The 22969-nt window shown below is 37.7% G+C and overlaps 2 protein-coding genes across 3 annotated transcripts in view; both read right to left on the reverse strand.

Annotated features, from left to right (window-relative positions):
• The window catches only part of LOC139937155 (kinesin-like protein KIF16B), a 58502-nt gene extending 50277 nt beyond the window's left edge, over positions 1-8225 (reverse strand). For both annotated transcript variants that reach the window (XM_071932192.1, XM_071932202.1), the window contains exons 1-2: positions 7953-8225; positions 4788-4857 (exon numbers count right to left, since the gene is read on the reverse strand). In XM_071932192.1, coding sequence (XP_071788293.1) covers positions 4788-4857; positions 7953-7999 — 117 coding nt within the window. In that variant the 5' untranslated portion in view covers positions 8000-8225. The remainder of the gene's footprint in view (positions 1-4787; positions 4858-7952) is intronic.
• A 4599-nt stretch (positions 8226-12824) lies between these two features.
• On the reverse strand, positions 12825-21578 carry LOC139940989 (monocarboxylate transporter 13-like). The gene is made up of 4 exons (XM_071937397.1): positions 21256-21578; positions 16793-16933; positions 14925-16070; positions 12825-13483 (listed from the first exon to the last, which is right to left on the reverse strand). Exons 1-4 carry the CDS (start codon positions 21479-21481, stop codon positions 13359-13361), a joined length of 1638 nt encoding a protein of 545 aa, XP_071793498.1. The 5' UTR covers positions 21482-21578; the 3' UTR covers positions 12825-13358.
• Positions 21579-22969: the final 1391 nt, after the last annotated feature.

Consider the following 22969-nt stretch of genomic DNA (forward strand, 5'->3'; position numbering starts at 1 on the left):
ACTAAAGGGATTAACACTTGTAGGCCTACAAAGTTTGTGGTATGCCCATCCTGCTTGTCAATGTCATGAACATTTCTATGCGGTGATGAGTAGACAATACAAAAGATTGTTTATTATAACAACAATCAAATAATTGTGCTAGGTGGATTCTAAGTTCAACTTCAACCCGCCCTTTCTCCATGGTTCAATCATATGGTCCAACCACAAAACACGGGAGAAAATGGAGAATATTAAACAGAGAGAGTCCAGCCATTACTTGTGGCTTCTAGCACCTTCAAGATCATTCAACAATGAACAAACAAAACACTTCCTGTATTTCCTTCAGAAGTGTCTCTGTTGTATTTAGTGGGGGGAGGGCCTTGGCCAGGACTGACCTCCTAACTACACTACTTCTTCTAGAGACTACAAATTTTCACACTATGCAGTGCACAAAGAATGTCATTGATTCAGCCTTGTAGGATTTCAAAGCATACAAGGACACATGTGACTATTATTAAATTCAGTCTGAAACATAATGGAAAATAATTTTCAGAATGTATCTCAACCTCACATGATTTCTTATAAGTTAACAATAATCACTGGGCATCATTAAGTTTACAAATTATCTATTTCTTCCTCCATGATAAAAAAAAACACTCTTCACGCATAGAGAACATTTTACATTTTCAAAAAGTTTTTTTTTTTGCGGTTTGTGTCTTTTGGAAAAAATCGTTAACAAATAATCATCTTTTTTTTACAAAAAATCCTTATCAGATTTATTATGCAAGTTTGCCTGCAACGACTGAAATCACACATCTTTAAAATTCTCCATTTTTTTTAAAAACAGTGTGTTTGTTTACTTAAAACTCTCCTAAACTCTGCTAAAAAAAGCAATCAAAATTAATAATAAAAGACAACAACCAGTTGACATCATCACAAAACCATCCTCAAAACCGTCCATCAAAAATGATTTGTATCCACTGACCATAGCATCATTATGAAGGTAAAAAGGGCATTGAAAGTTTCCAATTTCACTAACAAGCCTTCCTGAAATAATAACCCAGACTCAAATCAGACAACAGATATAATATAACACCAACACTGGAATATTTGTAACACCAGAAAGTGCAAGTCCAGATGGTCCGGTAGTCTTCTACAGAATGTACAATGTATGCACGTTGTGCTTGATACTACCGACAGTATTACGATTCAGTGTTCACCATGCCATAATGTACAGTTCGCTTGGGTTCAATTGTTGACACGACAGACAAAAAAAAAGACTGTTTGGTTTTCTATTTGCGCCTTGCGTTACAATACAATCCCAGGTACATTGTATTGTGGTAACCCGGTATATATTTCTAAGGGCCCGGTAAATCAAGTGTACTTGTATCCAGAAACACTCCCTTTTTGAGCTGTTATTTCCCATGTTGTTGTGTGGGCAGTAAACATGGAAAAGGATTATCCAAAATCAACATTAGGTTTAAAAATAACAATCCCTGGAAAGCAAACCACGTCGCAGGCAAATCGTCCTGGGAAAAGTTGGGTCGCAAAACAGATGTCACATGAACACACCACTAAAAAATAATCATGGAGGCAAAGTATCACCACAGCTTTATGGATGTTAACTGGGAAGCATGCAAACAGACTGTTGTGTGATAGCCACTGACGTACACATGTACGCTATGTTCATGTTTAATCATCATGCATGTGTGATGTGTGATGTGTTTTACATTTCTGAAATTTTTCGACAAACCTTGTTTTACAGTACACTCAGTTTTCTAATCCAACTTTCCTTATTGATCTGTTTTTAACTATGTTCACCTTTTACTGTTTGTTTAATTGTTTGTTAGTTTTTTTGTATAAATGGCACTTATTAGTTGGGGATATTTTGTAACAAGGAATATTTTGTAACAAGTAAGGCTACATGTATCCCATCTAAATATATTAATTAATTAATTTACTTCTTTGTAAGGTTCAGCTGTAACCTACATGAAATACTTATTATACGCTAAATTTTGATTTTTTGTTTTGTTTTGTTACCAATTATATTTCGCACATTAGGCCTAATGCAAAAGTGCCTGAGTGTATTAGTGTTATTAATGTAGCTTTCCAAGCCTTTGTCTCCATACCTACATGTACATGCTACATGCTGAGGTCCAGGGTCCTGAAAGGAAGTGTTTTTTTTTTAGGCTTACAAGAAGATTACAGCGTGGGGCAAAGTTCATCAACACAACAGTGAAAACATGATATTAGCACAAAAGCAGATTTGTGTGTGCAGAATCAGTCAGTAGCCCCGGAAAATGCAACTGTTTGCTGACATTGTGAAAAGTTCCCTTCCCTGACAATTTTAGCCAACTTAAGAAAAAAAAAGGGAAAAAATAAAACATTTGTTTATTAAATACTTTCAGCTTTGAATCTCTTTACAATTGGATTGTCATGGTTTGCGAAGGATGTTGCTCCATATAAATGTACAGTTCATTTCAAACATACCAGTTGCTAATGGTTGAATAAATGTAGGTCTATGATTTAAATGTACCAGTAGGTCTAAATTGTCTTTATTGTGTTCAAATTGTGAGTAAGTTTGCCAGTTGCTGAAACTGTAACATCATAGAATAGCACGCTGCAGTCTGCACCGATGTTAAAACTACCTAGGTAGGTACCCAGATCTCAGACAGCATTTCAATTAAGCTTAATTTCAATCACAATTGTTTTTCTCGCATGACTGTACTAAAACACTTGGTAAAAAAAAAGGAACAAGCTCCATGCTCAATCCCAACCTGGTTTCCTATGCAGGGCTCTACATGTACATATTCTTTAAACACCAAGTGTTTTTTCCCACGCAAACTACATGTTTTTAGGCAGTCACTGACAGCAGCCAGATTTGTTTTAATGTTTATAAATGGTTTAAAGTTCAACGAGAATAATTTTTTAATTTAGCAAATGAATTTGGTTTCTAAAGCACAAGAAAACAATTGAACCTTGTACTTTACACTAAACAAACAAAAACAAAAATTTTGAAAACAACTGTAATTACCAAACCCAAGTTCACTTTGACCTGCAATGTGTAGTGTACGTGTTAAAATTAAAATAAAAACAAACAAAAGCAGGCTAGGTCCGGGTTTAGGTTTAGGCACTGTATTCGATGCTGAAAAAATACAATTCTTTACAGAGAAGGCTTCAACAGATCTATGCAGACCTTTCATGTAAACTTACTTCTGGCCATATCTCGTTGGGCCCCAAAATATTTATTTTAGCATCTTTCTCTCTCCAAGACCATGTTTAACTTTTCAGGTTTGTTTGTATTTTGTTTTTTTTGTTTGTTTTTTTAAATCAAATATTAAATAAACAGCAGAGAAGTGACATCTGTATACATTGTATTGTTACTGGCAATTGGTTACTGGTGGTGGTACGATTGTCTAAATTGATGAGTAGGTAGCAGTAGTTTGTAAGACGTGTCACCGTGTTTGAAAGAAAACTCTTATATAAATTCTGATTCTGGATTTAAATGCACAGCCTAATCATTGTGTGTCATGTTATGCTTGCGTAGTTCATACCAGGCCTAGTTCATGCATAAACAAGCACCCAATTTTATTACTTTGTTTACAATATGTTCACGCAAGAGTGGCCAGTCACAATTTGATTAATTATTTTCTATAAAAAAAGGACTACTGAGTAAAACTTGAAGCTTTGTATGATGTTAAAAGTGTGAAACTCACCCAACAGTGGTCAGTCCCAATTTATTTATTATTTTGTTTGAAATAAAGGAAAACTGAGTAAAACTTGAAGCTTTGTGTGATGTTAAAAGTGTATTCTTCTTGGGTGGAAGCATGGTTTAAGAAGAAATAGTTTTACTTAAAAATGACATCAACACATGACAGTTCACTTTGCTCTACCTTTTTAAAACAAACAGTTTACTCAATAACATTCAGGCCTTGAATTTCATCTTTGTGAGGGCAAGACCATGTTCACCTTGCAAGGCAATTCCATTGCATGCATTGGAATTTATCTCAAAGCATATGGTAAGCAATTAGGTTAGCAAGGGCAATAGCCTGCAGTTCATCACAGAATACAGTCAATAGTCTCTCCTGAGGGGTCTTGTAACAAATTCCTTTTAGTGAAATACATCAACAATGAGCCACAATAATCTTTAACCCATCCCATTAGCAGGCCTGTTTGCTTCGTTTTTGAAAGGGCAAAGGCACCAAGGCATTTTCTCCTTGGGAAAATTGCATCTAATGAGGAAATAAGGTACACCAAGCCTGGATTGACACGGAAGCCACGGCCTCCGTTGTCTTGCCCCTTCAAAAAATCCCTTAGACTTAAATATTCCCTCATGGAAGTGCCTTAGACCCTATAAAAGACCAGGCAAGGACACCAACAAGGCAATTACTAGGGGGCATGGAGGCAATCCCCTTCTTTGCCTCCATGAAGTATCTGCATGTGTTAGAGTACTGGGCAGTAAGTGGACACTCTCATACTGCTCACAACCGGACTTTCTCATTTGTTGCTCCGCGGATATGGAACAACCTCCCAGTATGCATCAGAAATTTAAACTCTTTGACATTGTTAAAATCTATCATCACTCACTTGTATCAGATGTAAAGTTTGACCATTGTATTTACAGTTCCATTGGTTTTGCTCTTTTCAGCGCTTTGATCTTGACGTAAATAGGCGCTTTACAAATATTTAGTTGTACGTATTGTATGTGGGGCATGGGGGAGGAGCTGGAATAATTATGGTTGGGACACTTGTCTTGAGTTGTTGGGAGAAGTTCTGACACACTTTTGAAAAAAAGACAACCAACTTACTTTTAGGTTTGTGATGCTCGTCTTTCTACCTTCTGTTGATATAATACAAGTGGAACCCAAGCTGATTTCCCTGAAAGAATCAAAATAATGACATTTAAAGAGCAGACATAAATTTAAAAAGTTTGAGAAAAGTAAACAAAAACACAACCAATAGGCCTATCTCTGAAATTTGTTAACAGACTAGGCTAGGCCTAGACCTTGATGAGGCAGTTTGGCTAGAGTGGAGTGGGCCCAAGTCCTTCCGTGTTCCTCTTCTCCTATGTTACTCCACACCTTTGGATGAGAGTGGAGTGCCTAACCCTGTGGTAAGCATTGGTACATGCATGGACTGCCTGCCACCCTTATTGCTCAATTCTAAATCCATCACCTGGGTAGTTGGACGGACTGAGGCAGAATTAGGGGCGGTTATAAATAATGCATGCACTCAAAGAACTTCATTGAGTGTTTATATTAGCTGAAGCAAGAGTCATGGCTGATAAAAAGGTCTGAAATTGGGATTACGGAAAAATTTAAACTTTTTTTGTACATAGAGTTGAAACTTTAATGCACTGTAAGCCTGAGATTTCTGCAAAAAAAATTATGTTTAAACCTTCCTTACCTACAAATGTTAATATGATGGCGATGTGATTGTAAAATAAATGTTGAATTCACCTTATTTATTTAAAATGTAGCTTTACAATGTAATACGCAATGTGCTTACATTATGCAAAAATGTCATATATACAAATTTTTGGGAATGTGTAAAAAGAATTACGCATTGTAAGTTATAAAATACTTTCCCGAATATGTGTGATGTCGTGAAATTACTTACAAACATTTTTTGCATGATGGAATGCAAATTTTGTTGCATGGTTTGTCCCATACTTTCTGAGATGTAGTAGTTACGACAACTTTGTTAGTGACCTACGGACCTAGCGTGCCATGCTACATGGCATGTGCACTATAGCTACTTGTAGTTAGTTGCAATGATCATAACCGGCCCTCCATCCTCCTGTTGGTCGGGAGGATGGAGGAATACAATCTGTCTTCACAGAAGAACCATGCTCCAACATCCCTAACAGAGGACAATCACCATATCCATCCATACCACAGCTCACCATAGGCATTGCAGGAGTGGAGAAACAACTAGCATCTCTGAATCCAGCTAAAGCTTGTGGTTCTGATGAGTTGCCACCCAAGCTCCTGAAGACAGTCGCACATGAACTGGCACCTGCACTTGCATTTCTTTTTCATCAATCCTACACATCGGGAACTGTACCAACTCAGTCGAAGCAAGCTCTTGTAACCAGCATTTATAAAAAAGGTCCTAAATCTGACCCAGCAAACTATCGTCCAATTTCCCTCACCTGCGTCTGCTGTAAAGTGATAGAACATATTGTGCTTAGCCACGTTGCCAAACATCTGAGTGCACACAACATACTTCTAGACTCCCAACATGGGTTCAGGGAAAAGCTCTCAACTGTAACTCAACTAATATCATCATGCCAAGACTGGGCGCATACTCTCCAAACTCGTGGACAAGTTGACGTAGTACTTCTAGACTACAGCACACTACGACAAAGTGCCCCACCAACGACTATCCGCCAAGCTAGGTTACTACGGCATTCAAGGTCCAACCCTGGATTGGATTAACTCTTTCTTGCATAGCAGAGTACAGGCAGTTTCTGTCAATGGTTCACACTCCTCGTGGGAAAATGTCTCATCGGGTGTTCCTCAGGGCTCGGTCCTCGGCCCCGCCTTATTCCTACTATACATAAATGACATCCAAGATAACATCCAGTCAAGCATGCGGTTGTTCGCCGACGATAGTATTGTTTACAGGGAGATAGAGAACCAAAATGATCACCTTATCCTTCAGAGAGATCTTGAAGCCCTCGCAGATTGGTCCTCAACCTGGTTGATGCACTTCAACGTTAAAAAGTGTGCCATCCTTTCTATAACGAAGAAGCGCAACCCAAGTACCTTCCATTACAACATCTTTGGACAGACGCTCGAGCGAGTTGACCAACACGAGTATCTCGGAGTCACCATATCTCACGATCTTCGATGGGACGACCACTGTAACAAAATCACACAGAAGGCCAGTTGCACCCTTGGATTACTCCGTCGTACTCTGTCTCCCTGTACCAAGGAAGTCAAGGCAAGAGCATACCAGGCCCCATTAGAATATGCTTCGGAAGCCTGGAACCCGTACACAATCAACACAGTAAACCGCCTTGAACAAGTCCAACAAGTTCAGTTAAAGTTCACCATACCAGTCACATCCATAGATCCGTACAAATGCTCCTTCTACCCTCGATCCATCCGACTATGGAACCAGCTCCCAGCAGCCTGTGTAATGTCTCCTTCAATAGCAGCCTTCAAGGAAACTGCCCTACCAGCTATTAGAGGGATGAGGCTACCAGTGGGCTCACATCTCCTCTAAATCATCCGTCAGTTTTTACGCACCCTAAGTTATCGTCTTTTGTTATCAGTCTTTTTGTCTTGTCGACACATTAACTTCACCTTATTTCTTATGCACTTTGCCTGTGACGTCACTTCTGCACCATCCTAGTATAGCTATAGATAGCTGAATAAGGATTCCACCATTGAAGATTGAAGATCGCATCTAGCCTATGTGGATGAGTTTGAAGTTTGGGATCTCGACTGGACGGAAACTCCTCAGACCTAGATTCTAGAAATCTTTTTCAAAGGTACCATGACCCCAGTATGCCAAAACATTCATAGTAGTATTGCATCATCAAATACATTAATATATGCAAATATTTGCAAAATAATTTGTATGTGATTATACACCGTATACAATGTGCACACATTCATGAAACAAAACAGTTGCGATGATGATCAGAACCCTCCACATCATCCATGGAGAGTTCTGAACATCGCAACTAGAAACATTACGTTCCAACTCATTCATAAAGAAGATATGTCCCTTCAACTCCATGCTTCAACCATGGAGGTAGAAATAGCCTCCGTCCATGGTCAGATGAAATTGTCTCTCGTCGATGATTTGGATCATGATAAATTAAATAGTGTTGGTCGAAACGTTCCATGCATTGATCGATGTACTCTGTATGACATGTATGATGAGATGAAAACATCACCATCATTTGAGTTTTGACGTTAAAATCGTATAGTTATTATAGAGAGCAATGGTGTACATACCTCTCGTTGATCGGACGAACACGAACGGCAACTTTGACAGAAGCCATGATGATGTTTTTTGTCGGCACTGAATAATTATCAAACTTAATCACAATATAATATGGTGCTAATAATATCCTTTCCTCCTATCCTGGCCACATTTTTTCTCAGATTCAGACGTTTTTTGACACAATCTGTCAAAAATAATCACAATCTTGGACAAACCCCACACACACAGCATCATCGTCCACTGTGCACTGTACGTTAAGGATCACACGTTGTTTTGTTCATGTGATCGTGATTTGTCATCAGCAGCAGTGTTGACCTTGTGATTTCAAGGCTAAAGAGGGCGCTGTTCGTAATTTAGAAACAGAACCCGTTCTATTTCTGTGTTAAAAACACATCCCATGTTTAATATTAATTTCACTGAGGAGTGTACTGCCGAGCAGTGTTGGCGATGTCAGCTAATGCTCTCTCTTAGCTAGTTCTGGGTGCACAACACACTCAATAAACTTCCATAGTGAAAAACTTCCCTATCCATGGATCTGTTAGCTTGCATTACAATAAGTAAACCCCTATATGAGTAAAGATTACAAATCTCAATTTTTTTTTCCTGAGCCCATGGGCGTCAATCCGTCTTAAAAGATGGGGGGGGGCTGATTTGTTTCGGCCGTAGATGCTCTCTGGTGCAATCTAGGGAGTCTGAGGGGTGACGTACCCTCTCAGATGTTGGAATTAGTGCTTATTTCAGGCTATGATGCACATATTTTTGCAATCATGGTTATTGTACCCCCCCCCCCCCCCCCCCCTAAAAAAAAAAAAAAAAAGAAATAATCAAAATAATTTATAGCTTCGTAATATCCATAATTATTGTTTCTGAATTTAAATGCTCTGACGGCGTTTCATCCCTATCGTCACCAGCATCGTCAAGGGTGGATCAAGACAAGAAATGTCAGGGGAGGGCAGGAGTGGTCGGTGTGGCACATCTATTGAAGATGGGGCCTACCATAAAGCGGAAGGCGAAGCCCTTTACGGCCGGTCCGGGCCCGCCTAAGGGCCTGGGAAAATCGCTTGGTCGGCATTGGTCTTGCGTCAGTAATCGGAGTGACAGCGAGTCAGAAGCATTTTTTTTACGTAGAAGCAGTATTTAAAGTTGGGCGGAGTCTTCAATTTGCCAAATTGCTGTATTTAGACGGCGATCATACCCCGAGACTTGAGATCGGGATGATTTATGTTATACTCTCACACTGAGGCGAATATGAATATTTGAAATTCGCGATGAATTCGCCAAAAAAGTGCGATTGGATAGTGAATAATGTTCTCGGTCGTCCTTAAACGCAGTGGACACTATTGGTAATTACTCAAAATAATTATTAGCATAAAACCTCACTTGGTAACGAGTAATGGGGAGGGGTTGGTAGCATACAACATTGTGAGAAACGGCTCCCTCTGAAGCAATGTAGCTTTTTTTAAGAAATAGTTTTCCGCGAATTTGATTTTGTGACCTCAGATTTAGAATTTGAGGTCTCAAAATCAAGCGTCTGAAAGCACACAACTTCGTGTGACAAGGATGTTTTTTCTTTCATTATTATCTTGCAACTTCGACGACCAATTGAGCTCAAATTTTCACAGGTTTGTTATTTTATGCATATTTTATGTTGATATACAACAAGTGAGAAGACTGGTCTTTGACAATTACCAATAGTGTCCAGTGTCTTTAAAGCCATCATACACTTTCGGTAAACAGTATTGTCCAAGTCCCACACTTCGTGTATCACAACTTATACATAAAACAACAAACCTGTGAAAATTTAGGCTCAATCGGTCATCGGAGTTGGGAGAAAATAACGGGAAAACCCACTCTTGTTTCCGCGCGTTTCGCCGTGTGAGCGGCACAATAATGTAGCCCGAGCCCTAAATGTAGCCCCAAACATGAACCTAAATGTAGCCCGGACCTAAATGTAGCCTCAAACATGAACCTAAATGTAGCCCCAAACATGTACCTAAATGTAGCCCGGACCTAAATGTAGCCCCAAACATGTACCTAAATGTAGCCCAGACCTAAATGTAGCCCCAAACATGTATCTAAATGTAGCCCGGACCTAAATGTAGCCTCAAACATGTACCTTAAAGGAACACGTTGCCTTGGATCGGTCGAGTTGGTCTTTGAAAAGCGTTTGTAACCGTTGTTTATAAAATGCATATGGGTAGAAAGATGTTGTAAAAGTAGAATACAATGATCCACACAAACATGCCTCGAAATTGCGTGGTTTTCCTTTTACCTTGTCGACTAACACGTCGGCCATTTATGGGGGTCAAAATTTTGACTCCCATAAATGGCCGACCGTGTTAGTTCGCACAGTAGAAGGAAAACCACGCAATTTGGAGGCAAACTTGTGTGGATCATTGTATTCTACTTTAAAAACATCTTTCCAACCATATGCATTTTATAAAAAACGGTTACAAACGCTTTTGTTTTGACCAACTCGTCCGATCCAAGGCAACGTGTTCCTTTAATGTAGCCCGGAACGACATGAACATTTAATTAGCCGATCTTTAGACAATCTTTGCAGCACCATATCTCAAGAAGTATAAGGCCGATTTTTAGACTGTTTGTAGTTACAGACTCCTTGGAGATGGAGGTTAATTTTGAAAAACAGCAACTACAAATCTCTAAACTCACGTTAAAATGGTTTGAATAAGGTCAACATCCTTCCAGTTTTTAATACCCGAGAAAAAAAGGGCACATACACAATGTACATTGGGTGTTTTGGGTGTTGACATTTTGTTAAGTGGCCCGGAATAATTATTATTATTATTATTATTGTTATTATTATTATTATTATTATTATTATTATTATTATTATTATTATTATTATTATTATTATTATTATTATTATTATTATTATTATTATTATTATTATTATTATTATTATTATTATTATTATTATTATTATTATTATTATTATTATTATTATTATTATTATTATTATTATTATTATTATTATTATTATTATTATTATTATTATTATTATTATTATTATTATTATTATTATTATTAGTATTATTAGTATTATTAGTATTATTAGTATTATTAGTATTATTAGTATTATTATTATTATTATTATTATTATTATTATTATTATTATTATTATTATTATTATTATTATTATTATTATTATTATTATTATTATTATTATTATTATTATTATTATTATTATTATTATTATTATTATTATTATTATTATTATTATTATTATTATTATTATTATTATTATTATTATTATTATTATTATTATTATTATTATTATTATTATTATTATTATTATTATTATTATTATTATTATTATTATTATTATTATTATTGTTGTTGTTGTTGTTGTTGTTGTTGTTGTTGTTGTTGTTGTTGTTGTTGTTGTTGTTATTATTATTATTATTATTATTATTATTATTATTATTATTATTATTATTATTATTATTATTATTATTATTATTATTATTATTATTATTATTATTATTATTATTATTATTATTATTATTATTATTATTATTATTATTATTATTATTATTATTATTATTATTATTATTATTATTATTATTATTATTATTATTATTATTATTATTATTATTATTATTATTATTATTATTATTATTATTATTATTATTATTATTATTTATTCGGCATAAAAACACAAACAAAGTACAAACATACACAGTACAAAACAAAAGCCAGGGACATACGCCTGGAATTAAAAAAGTTTACCTAAAAACTGTAGCCCGAAGGCCTTCAATTCCAATATCCCTGGCCATGTATTAAAAATCTATAATTATTTACAAAAAACTATAAAGACATGAAGAACATTAAGACAAAAGCAGAAAGATAATTAAAAGCAAGAACGCAGAGAGAGTAAAATTGCAAAATAGCCCCACCCCCTCCCATCAGGCCAAAAATAAACTTAACCAGCAAAAAAAAAAAAAAATTGTAAAATTGGCAAGAGACACAAAGGTTTAAAAACGAATCCTCGCTCAGTTTAAAAAGAGTTATATACAACTAGAAAAATAAATGAAACAAATAAAAAGAATGTCGACAAAAAAGATAATAACTAAACAATAAATAAATAGATAAATAAAAGCTGGTGTGTTTCTCGCCATGTAAGTTCTTTTTGAAATTAGTTTAGAGAAATAACCAAGCGTATATAAGGCCTACGACCCGTTAATGCTTTATTTTATTATGCTCAGCAATACTATTCAAGATCATTGTTTTTCGAATCTTCCATTAAAAAGAAAGGTCGAATGTCAGAATAGGAATTGAAAAGTGGTCTAGTTTTTGCTTCGTTTTTGTGGGCGCAGCTAGTTACTGAAGTTGTTTGCCCGAAACCAACCATATTATATTGTTTAACAGTTGTTTAACAACCTTCTTTGCTTGTAAATAGAGTTGCTTCACTGCAGAAATAAAAATTTTGAAGGAAAGTTATAACTTTTAACTGTATCAATACTCAATGTGGTGTTTGTTCCCTTACCTCTCAACCTGCGTTAACAAAAACATTTGTGTGAAAGCAATGACACTACACGTTCCAATAGCATGACATCTAAACTGCTCACAAAAAGTAAGGAAACTTTTTTCAATCCGGTATATTTGTTATTATTTAATACTCTTTTTGTTTATGGTATGTATCATTGCAAAGCTGAACTCTTCCTCTTTAAAATGATACCACAATTGCAATGATTTCATGTTGCTGGACTTGACCAAATGTGGTATCATTTTAAAATGTGGTATCATTTTAAAGAGGAACAGTTCAGCTTTGCATTGATATATACCATATACAAAGAGAGTATTAAATAATAACAAATATACTGGATTGAAAAAAGTTTCCTTATTTTTTGTGAGCAGTTTTTAACAGTTAGCCTTTATATTTCTGCACCTAAACAACACAACAACTGACGGGGTGCAAGTCTCCCATCACTTGCAGTGGCTGCGCCCATCGCCTTGTTTTGGGTTAGCATTGTGACATACCTCATGCATAAAATAATGTTAAGAGAGGGGCGCGTTCCACGACCGTCAAGCACATGGTAAATGCGCATGACAAGTAGACTAATGCCCGGGCTGCCCGGTAGGCACTTTTTTCTGTAGGCCTACATTAGAATTGCCATCCTCAAAAATGTCCATGAGTTTTTATTTCTACAAGGTTTCCCTCTTTAATCCATTTAGAAAACAAATATACCCCATTGAAAAGCACTACGACGATGTAGGTGTAGGGCCGACAGAAAAAAAAGTTGTGCGCGGGAGTCATGTGCATTTACCATGTGAAATTAATACTCGCGTGCGCGATGAATGGACCAGTGAGAACTCTACTCTCGGTCATGAATATGTATGAGTAAAGTAAAAGTGCATTGTCTGTTCGTGACTGACTGGAAGAAGGACGTTTTTCATTCAATCTGCCGCCTTTTCTTGCAGACTGCTACAATGACAGGTAGTATAGACGCTGCAAAAAACGTGGCACCAGCAGTAAGGAAAGTAGCGACGTAATTTCCTGTAACATCAAAAATCTTTCCTGGAAGACAAAGAAAAGGAGATGAGTATTTTTATGTTTTTAACTTCTTTCAATGCAAAACAGTGGTACGTCATTATAGTCAAATAAGAAGATTTAGTAGACATAGAGTTAGTAGTTCCTTGGATTTCGATCCCTCGGATATTAACGGAACACTGTTTTGAAATATGAAATTATTTCGAGACCACGACATGATTTTGAGGGGCCGGGTTAAAGTAATGTTTCAATGTGGAAAGAAATTAGTACTTTGATGTTATGACAAGAATTCGAAGGAACAATCTTTGTTTGAGTGGGAATAAACCACCTTTATCCCCTTACTTGTCTCTTTTTCAAGATATATAATGAATAGGGTAGATGGCCTTAGCTTTCGATCCAATCCGGACCTTCTTCAGAGGCATAAAACAAGTACAAACAAATACATATCCATTTATAGAAAAAGAGAGGGGAAAGGGATTAAGGAAAGGATCCAGAAAGAAGCGGGAAAATAACAGCCAATCAAAGTTTCTATTTCAGAGACAATATTGGTGGCTATGAACCAATAGGAGTGAAGTGGCGAGGACAAAGGATGTTTAGAATGAAAGGATGGGTTACTGGACCAAAAAAGTGGTAAATGTATTGTTCGACAACAATGCAGGGAGACATGAAAGGGTAGGATTAGAGAGCAAGTTGCACCATGATGCAACTAACAATGGTCAATTAATACGAATAGCAAGATCAAAGGTATGATGATTTTAAAAATAGGTATGAGGGACCTGTGGAAAAAAAGGGGGGGGGGTTACTTACATCAGATAGTTACAGTGATGAATTTATAAAAACAACTTTAAACAAGATTAATTTATACTTTATGTACAGAATATATACAACATATAAGTTCTTAGGCCGAAGTGAAGTGGAGGGTAATGAGAAGTTATTTGATACCAGTGTTTATGTTAAGTCCAAAGGGTTTGACTGTCTTAAGTTGGTGAATCCAGTGTGATTCTCTACTCTTGCGGTGTGTGTCATCACCATTGCAAGCTTCAATCACCAGAACTTCAACATCACTGACACTATGATTGGGGCTGTTGAAGTGGATAGAGACTGGGTACGGTTTCTTAGTCTTTATGGAAGAGACATGATTCGCAAAGCGAAGACTAAGTTTGGTCTTAGTCTCTCCCACATATTGTAGCCCACATCTCTTACATGATATGACATAGACTACATTAGACGTGCTACATTCAGAGTCGGTCTTGATGTTGTATGAAGAGCCTGTGGTATGACTCTTCACCTTAAGTGAGGGCTTAATGTGCAGACACGTTCTGCATTTGAAACGGGTACATTTGTGACAGCCCAGTATATCTGTCGGGGGTTGTGTTTGGACTGTACCTGGGGGAAGTTTTTTCAAGATATATACATATATATATATATATATATATATATTATATATATTATATATATTTTTTTTTACCTGCAATGACTGATCCGGTACCGCTGAACAGGAACAGAGCGCATAAAACCAAGCCCATAGCACTCGGTGCTTGTGACGGACGGGCAACACTCCTCGCAGTGAATATTGTCAGAGGCGCTGCGATACCCACAAATCCACCCAGAATTACACCGTATCCAATCAAGAATATATAACTATCAGAGACTGAATTCATGCAACTGACAACTGCACATCCGAACAAGACAATCGCCAGCAGCTTGAGGGCACCGATGTAGTTCTTATCCACGAACCAACCATGAGTTGCACGGGTTACTATAGAAACTATAGCATATATTGTTAGAACCAACGCACCCTGGTCTTCTGACCAGCCTGCCTCTTTGACTCTAGCTGGAAGATGTGTCGCATTTGTACTCAACCCAATGGCAAAGAAACAACTTTCCAAAACAATCAACATAACCAGGGAATTGGAGAAGACGTCCAAAAATCCAAAATAGTCTCGGAATGTTCTTCTTCCACTGTTTTCCTTGGGACCATGGTCAAGATTGTTTATGTTGACATCTTGGCGAGAAACATCGCAAATCGGCTCTTCGTTTTCAGGACTAATGTGTTTTTCTCGTTGTGTCTGAACGGATCCCTGTGAGTGAAGCTTTACATTTAACTGTTGATCTGAGACAACTGCTTTGATCGGAATACTGTCTAAAGATTTCGTGTAATCTAATTCCTTCGTTTCTGACTTTCTTTCTGATAGTTCGTTGAGGTTGTCTTTTTCTGTGTTCGTTGTTTTTCTTTTTTGATCAGGAGTCTGCGTTTCCTGTGAAGTATTCCGTGACGTGCCACTGGGAGTAGTTCCCATGTCCATGTCGATCGCCCCTTTATTATCCAATCCCTCCAATCGTCTTCCTACACGCTTAACTTTGTCCGAACTTGATGACCTGAGTGGTCGAAAGAGGGCGCAAGCTGCCACACTATTCATCTGGATAGCTCCTCCAATCATCATGGCTCCCCTCCAGCCGTAGTTTACAATCAAGAGACGAAACAAAAGTGGGAAGACAGACTGACCTGTGCTGATTCCCACAACGACTAGCCCGATGGCCAGAGCGAATCTTTTCCTGAAGTATTGAGACAGTATTACCAATGATGGAGAAACTATCAACATAAGTCCTATGCCTGGATAAAAAGAAAACAGAGATTTGGCTCGGGCTTTGCGGTTATAGCTCACACAATGAAGTAGTTGTTAAAATATTCCCCTTTTCCAAAGGGTTCTCTTGTGTGGACCAAGTAAAAGACCTGGAACGAAAGATCTTTGCTAAAATTCATTTCAAATGTTTTCAATCAATAAGGAAACTGAATTCACTTGGGATTACACAGACTAATTTTGATTGTGTCAAAAACAATCGTTTTGGAGACCCTTCCCCGGTACTTTTCAGAAAGATTCGCGAAAAGCCCTAGTGTTCCGTCATCACTCATGATAATACGTTATTGGGAGCTCCGTTTTGCATTGCAGCATGGAGGATTTAAAACGAAGCAAACTCCCGCGCGTGACGCCCAAGTATTTTCATTTTGACGCACGCCGTCAAAGGTAAGTTTTAACTGTTCCCAGTTTTTCCCAAACCTTGAGCTAGGGATGTAAGAGACACGTTTCCCTGGATCGGGCAAGTTGGTCTAAGAGTTTGAAACCGTTTCTTATGAATGTATGGTTAGAACGAAGTTTTAAAAGTAGAATATAATGATCCACACAAATATACCACGTAATGGCGCGGTTTGTCTTTTATTTTGCGTAACACGGTCGTCCATTTTGTGGAGTCAAAAATGGCGTGCCATAATAGTACATGACGTATACAGGTGTATAGGGAAATCGTGCAATTTCTCAGGATTGTATTAACGCTTACCTGACATTGCACCGCTGAGGTAGAGTTGCCAGACATTGATAGAAAATGATGCCAGTATGCTGGCGAGTCCACTCACAACAGATCCTAACATCGAGACACGACGTATACCGAGCCTCAGAGCTACGTCACCCATGAACAAACCTGTCATTACACACAATGTTGACGCAAGTCCATAAAACGATTGACTCGGTATTTGTACATATAAACTTAAAATATATTTATTGTCTATAAGTGTGTCACTTCAACCACATTCAGCATTATTGTATGATTGATTAAAATGCACGTGTCATGCGTTTGGACGATTCACTCAAAGGGTATATTCTATGCATCTATCAATGACCCTTTTCAAAAGGGCTTTGGCTTTGGATTCGGCTTCAGGCTCCGTCCTCTGTTCCGAAGCCACGAGAGCACGTACACAATGCACGTACGCAAAGCACGCGCAAAATAGAAAAGTTTAGCTGCAAGTTACGCCAGCTAATACGTGAACGTGAACGTCAGAAAATTTTAGCGCGTGAAGTTACCATGTTCGTATACCCGACTAGCCCTGGCGGCCTTACACTTTCGGATTATACTACAGTGGCATCATACGAAAGTGTAGTGCCGCCAGGGTTAGTCGGGTACATGCGTGCAGACGTCGGGTACATGCGTGCAGACGTCATACGTGAGCATCCCAAAATGGTGCACCGCTACAAAACCAGCATTGGCCCATTAAAGGTTCATCATTTTGCCGAAATGGTGTGCCGCACAAAACCAATATTGGCCAAGACAGGCAAACCTCCGACTTGGTCGACCTTTCCCATGTGCAGCAGTATAGCCATTTCTCTCTTGCAAAAAGCCAGCACCGATCCCTAAAGTTGACCGATTGCAAAAAGCCATCACCGATCCCTGAAGTTGACTGATTGCAAAAAGCCATCACCGATCCCTGAAGTTGACCGATTGCAAAAAGCCACCACCGATCACTAAAGTTGAACGATTGCAAAAAGCCACCATCGATCACTAAAGTTGACCACCGATTGCAAAAAGCCATCAACGGTCGTGAATATGCATGACCGTTCGCTATATACCATCACCGATCATGAATATGCATGACCGATCGCTAAAATGGACCACCGATTGTGTTTTATCACCGCTCGCTAAAGTTGATCACCGATTGCATAGGACCACCACCGGTGACAAATTTGATCACCGGTTGCAAAAGACCATCACCGATGATTAAATGCCTCTTTGGCGTTCCATAGTAATAAGCCCAAAAAGTGGTGAGGTCTCCCCGACACAACATAATTTTCTGACGTTCACTTTTACGTTTTTGCTCGCGTAGCGTACGTGCAGCTATTACCTCCAAACAACCGCAGGGCCAAGCTAGCCTGAGCCGAATCTTGGGCCGAAGCCGTGGTTTCATAAAAGGGAAAGGGACTATGATGACCAGGGTCGGTTTCCCTCCTGTGTGAAATCGACCCCTGATGACAATATTCTTTTATTTATTGCTCAACCGTACACAAGTACGACAATCAGCTAAGTTAGAAGGGATACAACGTAGGGCAAGCAGAATGTGTTTGAAGCAACGGCGAGGTGACATGCCTTATGAGGAACGGTTAAAATCATTCAACTGGATGAGCCTTCATTACAGGAGACAGCAGCACATCATTGTTTTCATCATTAAGTCTTTGTTTTGACTTATTGACTGTGATGCCATAAAGTGTAACACTAAAATCAACACCCGCCATTTAGACTTGACCACATTTCACCATCCCTATGCCAGAACTCAAGCTCTTAAGTACACGCCAATTCATTCATTTCCTCGGTTATGGAGCAACTTGCCTTCATATTTAAAAGACTCACTTATCCTGGATACTTTGAATGTTTTTTGTAACAAATTATCTGCTTACTATCATGACCTTCAATCCCAACAAACCTACTAGTTTTTGTTTCTTTTTGTTTTGTTTTTGTTTTGTCTTTAGATCCGTTTATTTTCCTTTCATCTTGTTTATATATATTTTGTTTTATTTGTTTATTTATTTATTTAATTATTACTTTATTTATTAATTGATTGTTTGATATATTTATCTATTTGTATTTATTTGATTATATTTATTAATCCATTATTTTTTTTTTGATATATTTATGTTGGAATGGAGCTTTTTTCTTTAACATTTCCGTTGCGTGTGTTGTTATTTTATTTATTGTTATTTACTCATTTACTGATTTACCTATTTGTTTAGCCATATACTGAATTTCGTTGTTTTTGTTGTTGTTGTTGGTTGGATTTCTTTTTTCATATTTAGTCATCTGTTTATTAATGTAAGAGTTTAAATGGAAAAGGTGATTGCTTGATTAACGTTTTCGTTGATTGACCTATTTTTTGTTAAATCCATCCCTTTATTGAACTATTCTAATTATTTATTCATACATTTGTTAATAATTTTTATTTATTTGTTTGAATTAACTATTTATTTGTTTATTTATTTATTTGCTATTTGCTTTTCTAATTTCTGGTTTTGGTTTTGTTATTTTAAATTGTGCTTTGTGTATACAGATTATTTATATTGATATTTATTTCAAATTATTATTTTCCAAAGAGAGTATTTTTATAGTGTGTTTGCTTCCCTATGTGACTGGATTAACATGCTTTCGAGCTACAGTGTTTAATTATACTTTTGTTGATCCTGGCCATCACATTAGGGTTGTTTTATAATTTCCTGTGCCCTTACTGTTTTTCTTGCTTTGTATTTACTTTTGTACATGTACTTATATGTACTTATCTATTTGACATACTGTCTGCTTGTATTTGTAATTGTTTATTGGCCAAATAAAGAATAAGAATAAGAATGTCCTGAGTATACCTTCTTTTATCGTTGGTGGCGTACTCTGTCCATAGTCATTCAAAGTTTTAACGGAGACGGAGAAGCACAATTAATTACATTTTCGTCCGTCTTCTTAATGTATTTTCAGTTTCAGAACTAAACAATACATGTTCTTACTTCAAAACCATTGCGTCAACTTTTCTAATTATTTTAAGCTATTACTCTTTTCCTAAAAAAATTAATGTAGTTATTTGATGAGAAAAATGTGTATAGATGTACTAATCGAATCACTTGTGTGCCATTCCACTCACGATATTTTCAAGCGTGAGATTTAGACGAAGTTCTTTGGGTTGTTTACCTTCAAGTAACCCACCAACCAAAATGAACCTTTATTGTGCCACATAAAAATGGAATCCGATAAACCAAGGACTCGTTCGTGTTGAAATGGTCTTTAGAATAATTTGGCATCAAGGTCAGTATTTGTTCAGTGAGACTCAATAAAGACCACATTGAAAAGCCTCTGCAGGTAAATGTTAAAATGGGCTAAGTATTGTTCATACAGGCACACTCAGGGTTTTAGCCTTTATGCATCATTGATTTAGTTTTTTTTCTCTCACTTTGAAGAATGGTTACATATAGAGAGTAATCACCATTTTGATTTGATAAAAAGCAACATGAAATGGTAACTGCCGCGACAGTGTGAAGCGATTGACACTCTTGACTATACCCTGTTTCCTTATTGCTTCGTTGTTGAATCACTTATTACTCGTTAACAGTGCACACATCTCCCTCAAAACTTGAAAGTGGTTGTGTGTTTCCTTTAACTGGTGTATTTATTTATATGTTGCTCAACGGTTTCATGGGAAAATGTTCTTCCAAAATAAACAAGATTTTCGGTAATTTCTTCGTTCTAAATAACTCGAAAGCGGACTATGGGGTTATGTCAAGTCCATTCGTAATATAGAGTGCGACCGGCAAATAACTCTCAGAAAGAATGGTAGACCTACTATATAGTCCTGGTAACTTTCACGGCAATTTCACCATTCAACAGGTATTTATAATTGTCCGTATAAAATAAACCATGTTTATCTGATTTTATACCATTTCTTTTCTGTAAAAAAAATTCGGCTCTTAAATGGATTGGCTTGGGCCTGAGTGTAGGAAATGCGGAGTAAAACATTCAATTCTAATTCTAAATTTAACGACGGTGAAAATAAAAAACAGAGAGAGAGATGGAGTAATCTGTAAAGACTCAAAGGCAGTGGACACTATTGGTAATTACTCAAAATAATTATTAGCATAACACCTTACTTGGTAACGAGTAATGGGGATAGGTTGATGGTATAAAACATTGTTAGAAACGGCTCCCTCTGAAGTGCCATAGTTTTTGAGAAAGAAGTAATTTTCCACGAATTTGATTTCGAGACCTCAGATTTAGAACTTGAGGTCTCGAAATCAACCATCTAAACGCACACAACTTCGTGTGACAAGGGTGGTTTTTTCTTTCATTATTATCTCGCAAGTTCGATGACCGATTGAGCACAAATTTTCACAGGTTTGTTATTTTATGCATATGTTGAGATATACCAACTGTGAAGGCTAGTCTTTGACAATTACCAATAGTGTCCACTGTCTTTAAATCAACTGTTGCACTATACTCACTTCCGAAACTTCCAACCAATAGCGGCATACCAACCACCCAACTTGAAGATGTAGCAGACAATTCAAACTGTTCTTTCCATTCGATAAAGAAGACACCAAGTGACGTAGCATACCCGATGGTTAATGCGGTACAGAAATGGCCTGCAAAGCAAACCACCCAGGCCCAACCTCTGTCCACTTGTGCAGACGATTTGCGTGAAATTTCTGCCTCCATTATTTTTGTCATGTACTCGATCGAAGAGCTTTCAGAATATAAATGATGAAATAAGCCCCAATCAAGGCAAAGATTTAGTTACAACCTCCACACACACATGCACAACGCTCACTGCTTTGACCCACGCACTGTTTATCACGTATGAACAGAAAATAGTGTTAGCGACAACTCGATCGTCCTGACGAACTCTACACGCGGGCCACGTTCGGCGTAGATCTAGTTCGTGGCTTGGACAGCTTCACAGAGCCGCTATCCCCTAGTCGCTTTGGATCACGGCTCCACAAAGGCCTTGACAAAAGGCTACACGTATGCGTAAGCTCGCGTGTTGGAATGTGGATAACATTAGTTTCAGTTGTGGCAGAGAGACTATTATACGGAGCACCTGAAGGGACATTTAAAAAACAATATTTTAACTATCTTGTGCGCACGACTTGTATTTTCTCGTGCGCACGACATAAGTATCTCGTGCGCACAACATATTATCTCGTGCGCCCGACATAATCGGGATCTAGAAGCAGCCCTTCTCATCGCAGCGCCGCCATTATTGTTACACGCCGTGAAATATACTGTTAAAATGCATCGTTTAAAAGCCATTGGACACTTTCGGTAAACAGTATTGTCCAAGGCCCACACTTCATGTATCACAACTTTTATATAACATAATAAACCTGTGAAAATTTAGGCTCAATCGGTCATCGGAGGAGTCGGAAGAAAATAACGGGAAAACCCATCCTTGTTTCCGCACGGTTCGCCGTGTCATGACATGTGTTTTGAAATTCTCGATATCGAGAATTGATATTGTTTTAATGTTTTCTCAAAAAGTAATGCAAATGGTGTCCGCCCAGACACATTTGCATATGCAGTTATGTCCGCCCCGTGAAAAACCGTCCTTGCAGTAAAATAAACGCCCTTGGTCGACGGAACACGTTCGCCATTTTGTTTACAAGCTAAGTGCATTTCATGAATGACATGGGAAATGTTCGGCCGTTGGGTATTCGCTGCATAAAATACGTGAATATTCATGATGCATACTACGTATGTTTAGTGCATGCACGTTCGCTTACGCGCGCACATACATGTACAGTCATGTACGTACATGTCCACCGGACGGTTTTTGCATAGCCCCAGGCAGGATAGAATATGCAAAAGTGTCCAGAGCAGACAGTATTGCATGGCGGACACAATTGCACCTGACACCGGTATCCCAGGGAATACTGTACCCCGGAGATTCGGTCCCCCATATGGCAAACTGTGTACAAACTTCTGATAGTAGCGCCCTCTTTTGAACCATCCTCCTCCAGCCCATGTCAAATTTCTCATAAGGGGAACAGAATCTCCGACGGACATAACTCCATATGGGACAAACCGACACCGGCAAAAACGAAGGTCTCTATCTAAACAAAGCAACATCACGACACTTCAATCCCATCAACATGCAGTTCCCATCAGGAAGAAATGCCCACAGAAAGCCGAGTTGCCCCTAGCGGCCCGTCACGCTCT

The sequence above is a fragment of the Asterias amurensis genome, chromosome 1 (genome assembly GCF_032118995.1).
Source record: "Asterias amurensis chromosome 1, ASM3211899v1".
Classification (NCBI taxonomy): domain Eukaryota; kingdom Metazoa; phylum Echinodermata; class Asteroidea; order Forcipulatida; family Asteriidae; genus Asterias; species Asterias amurensis.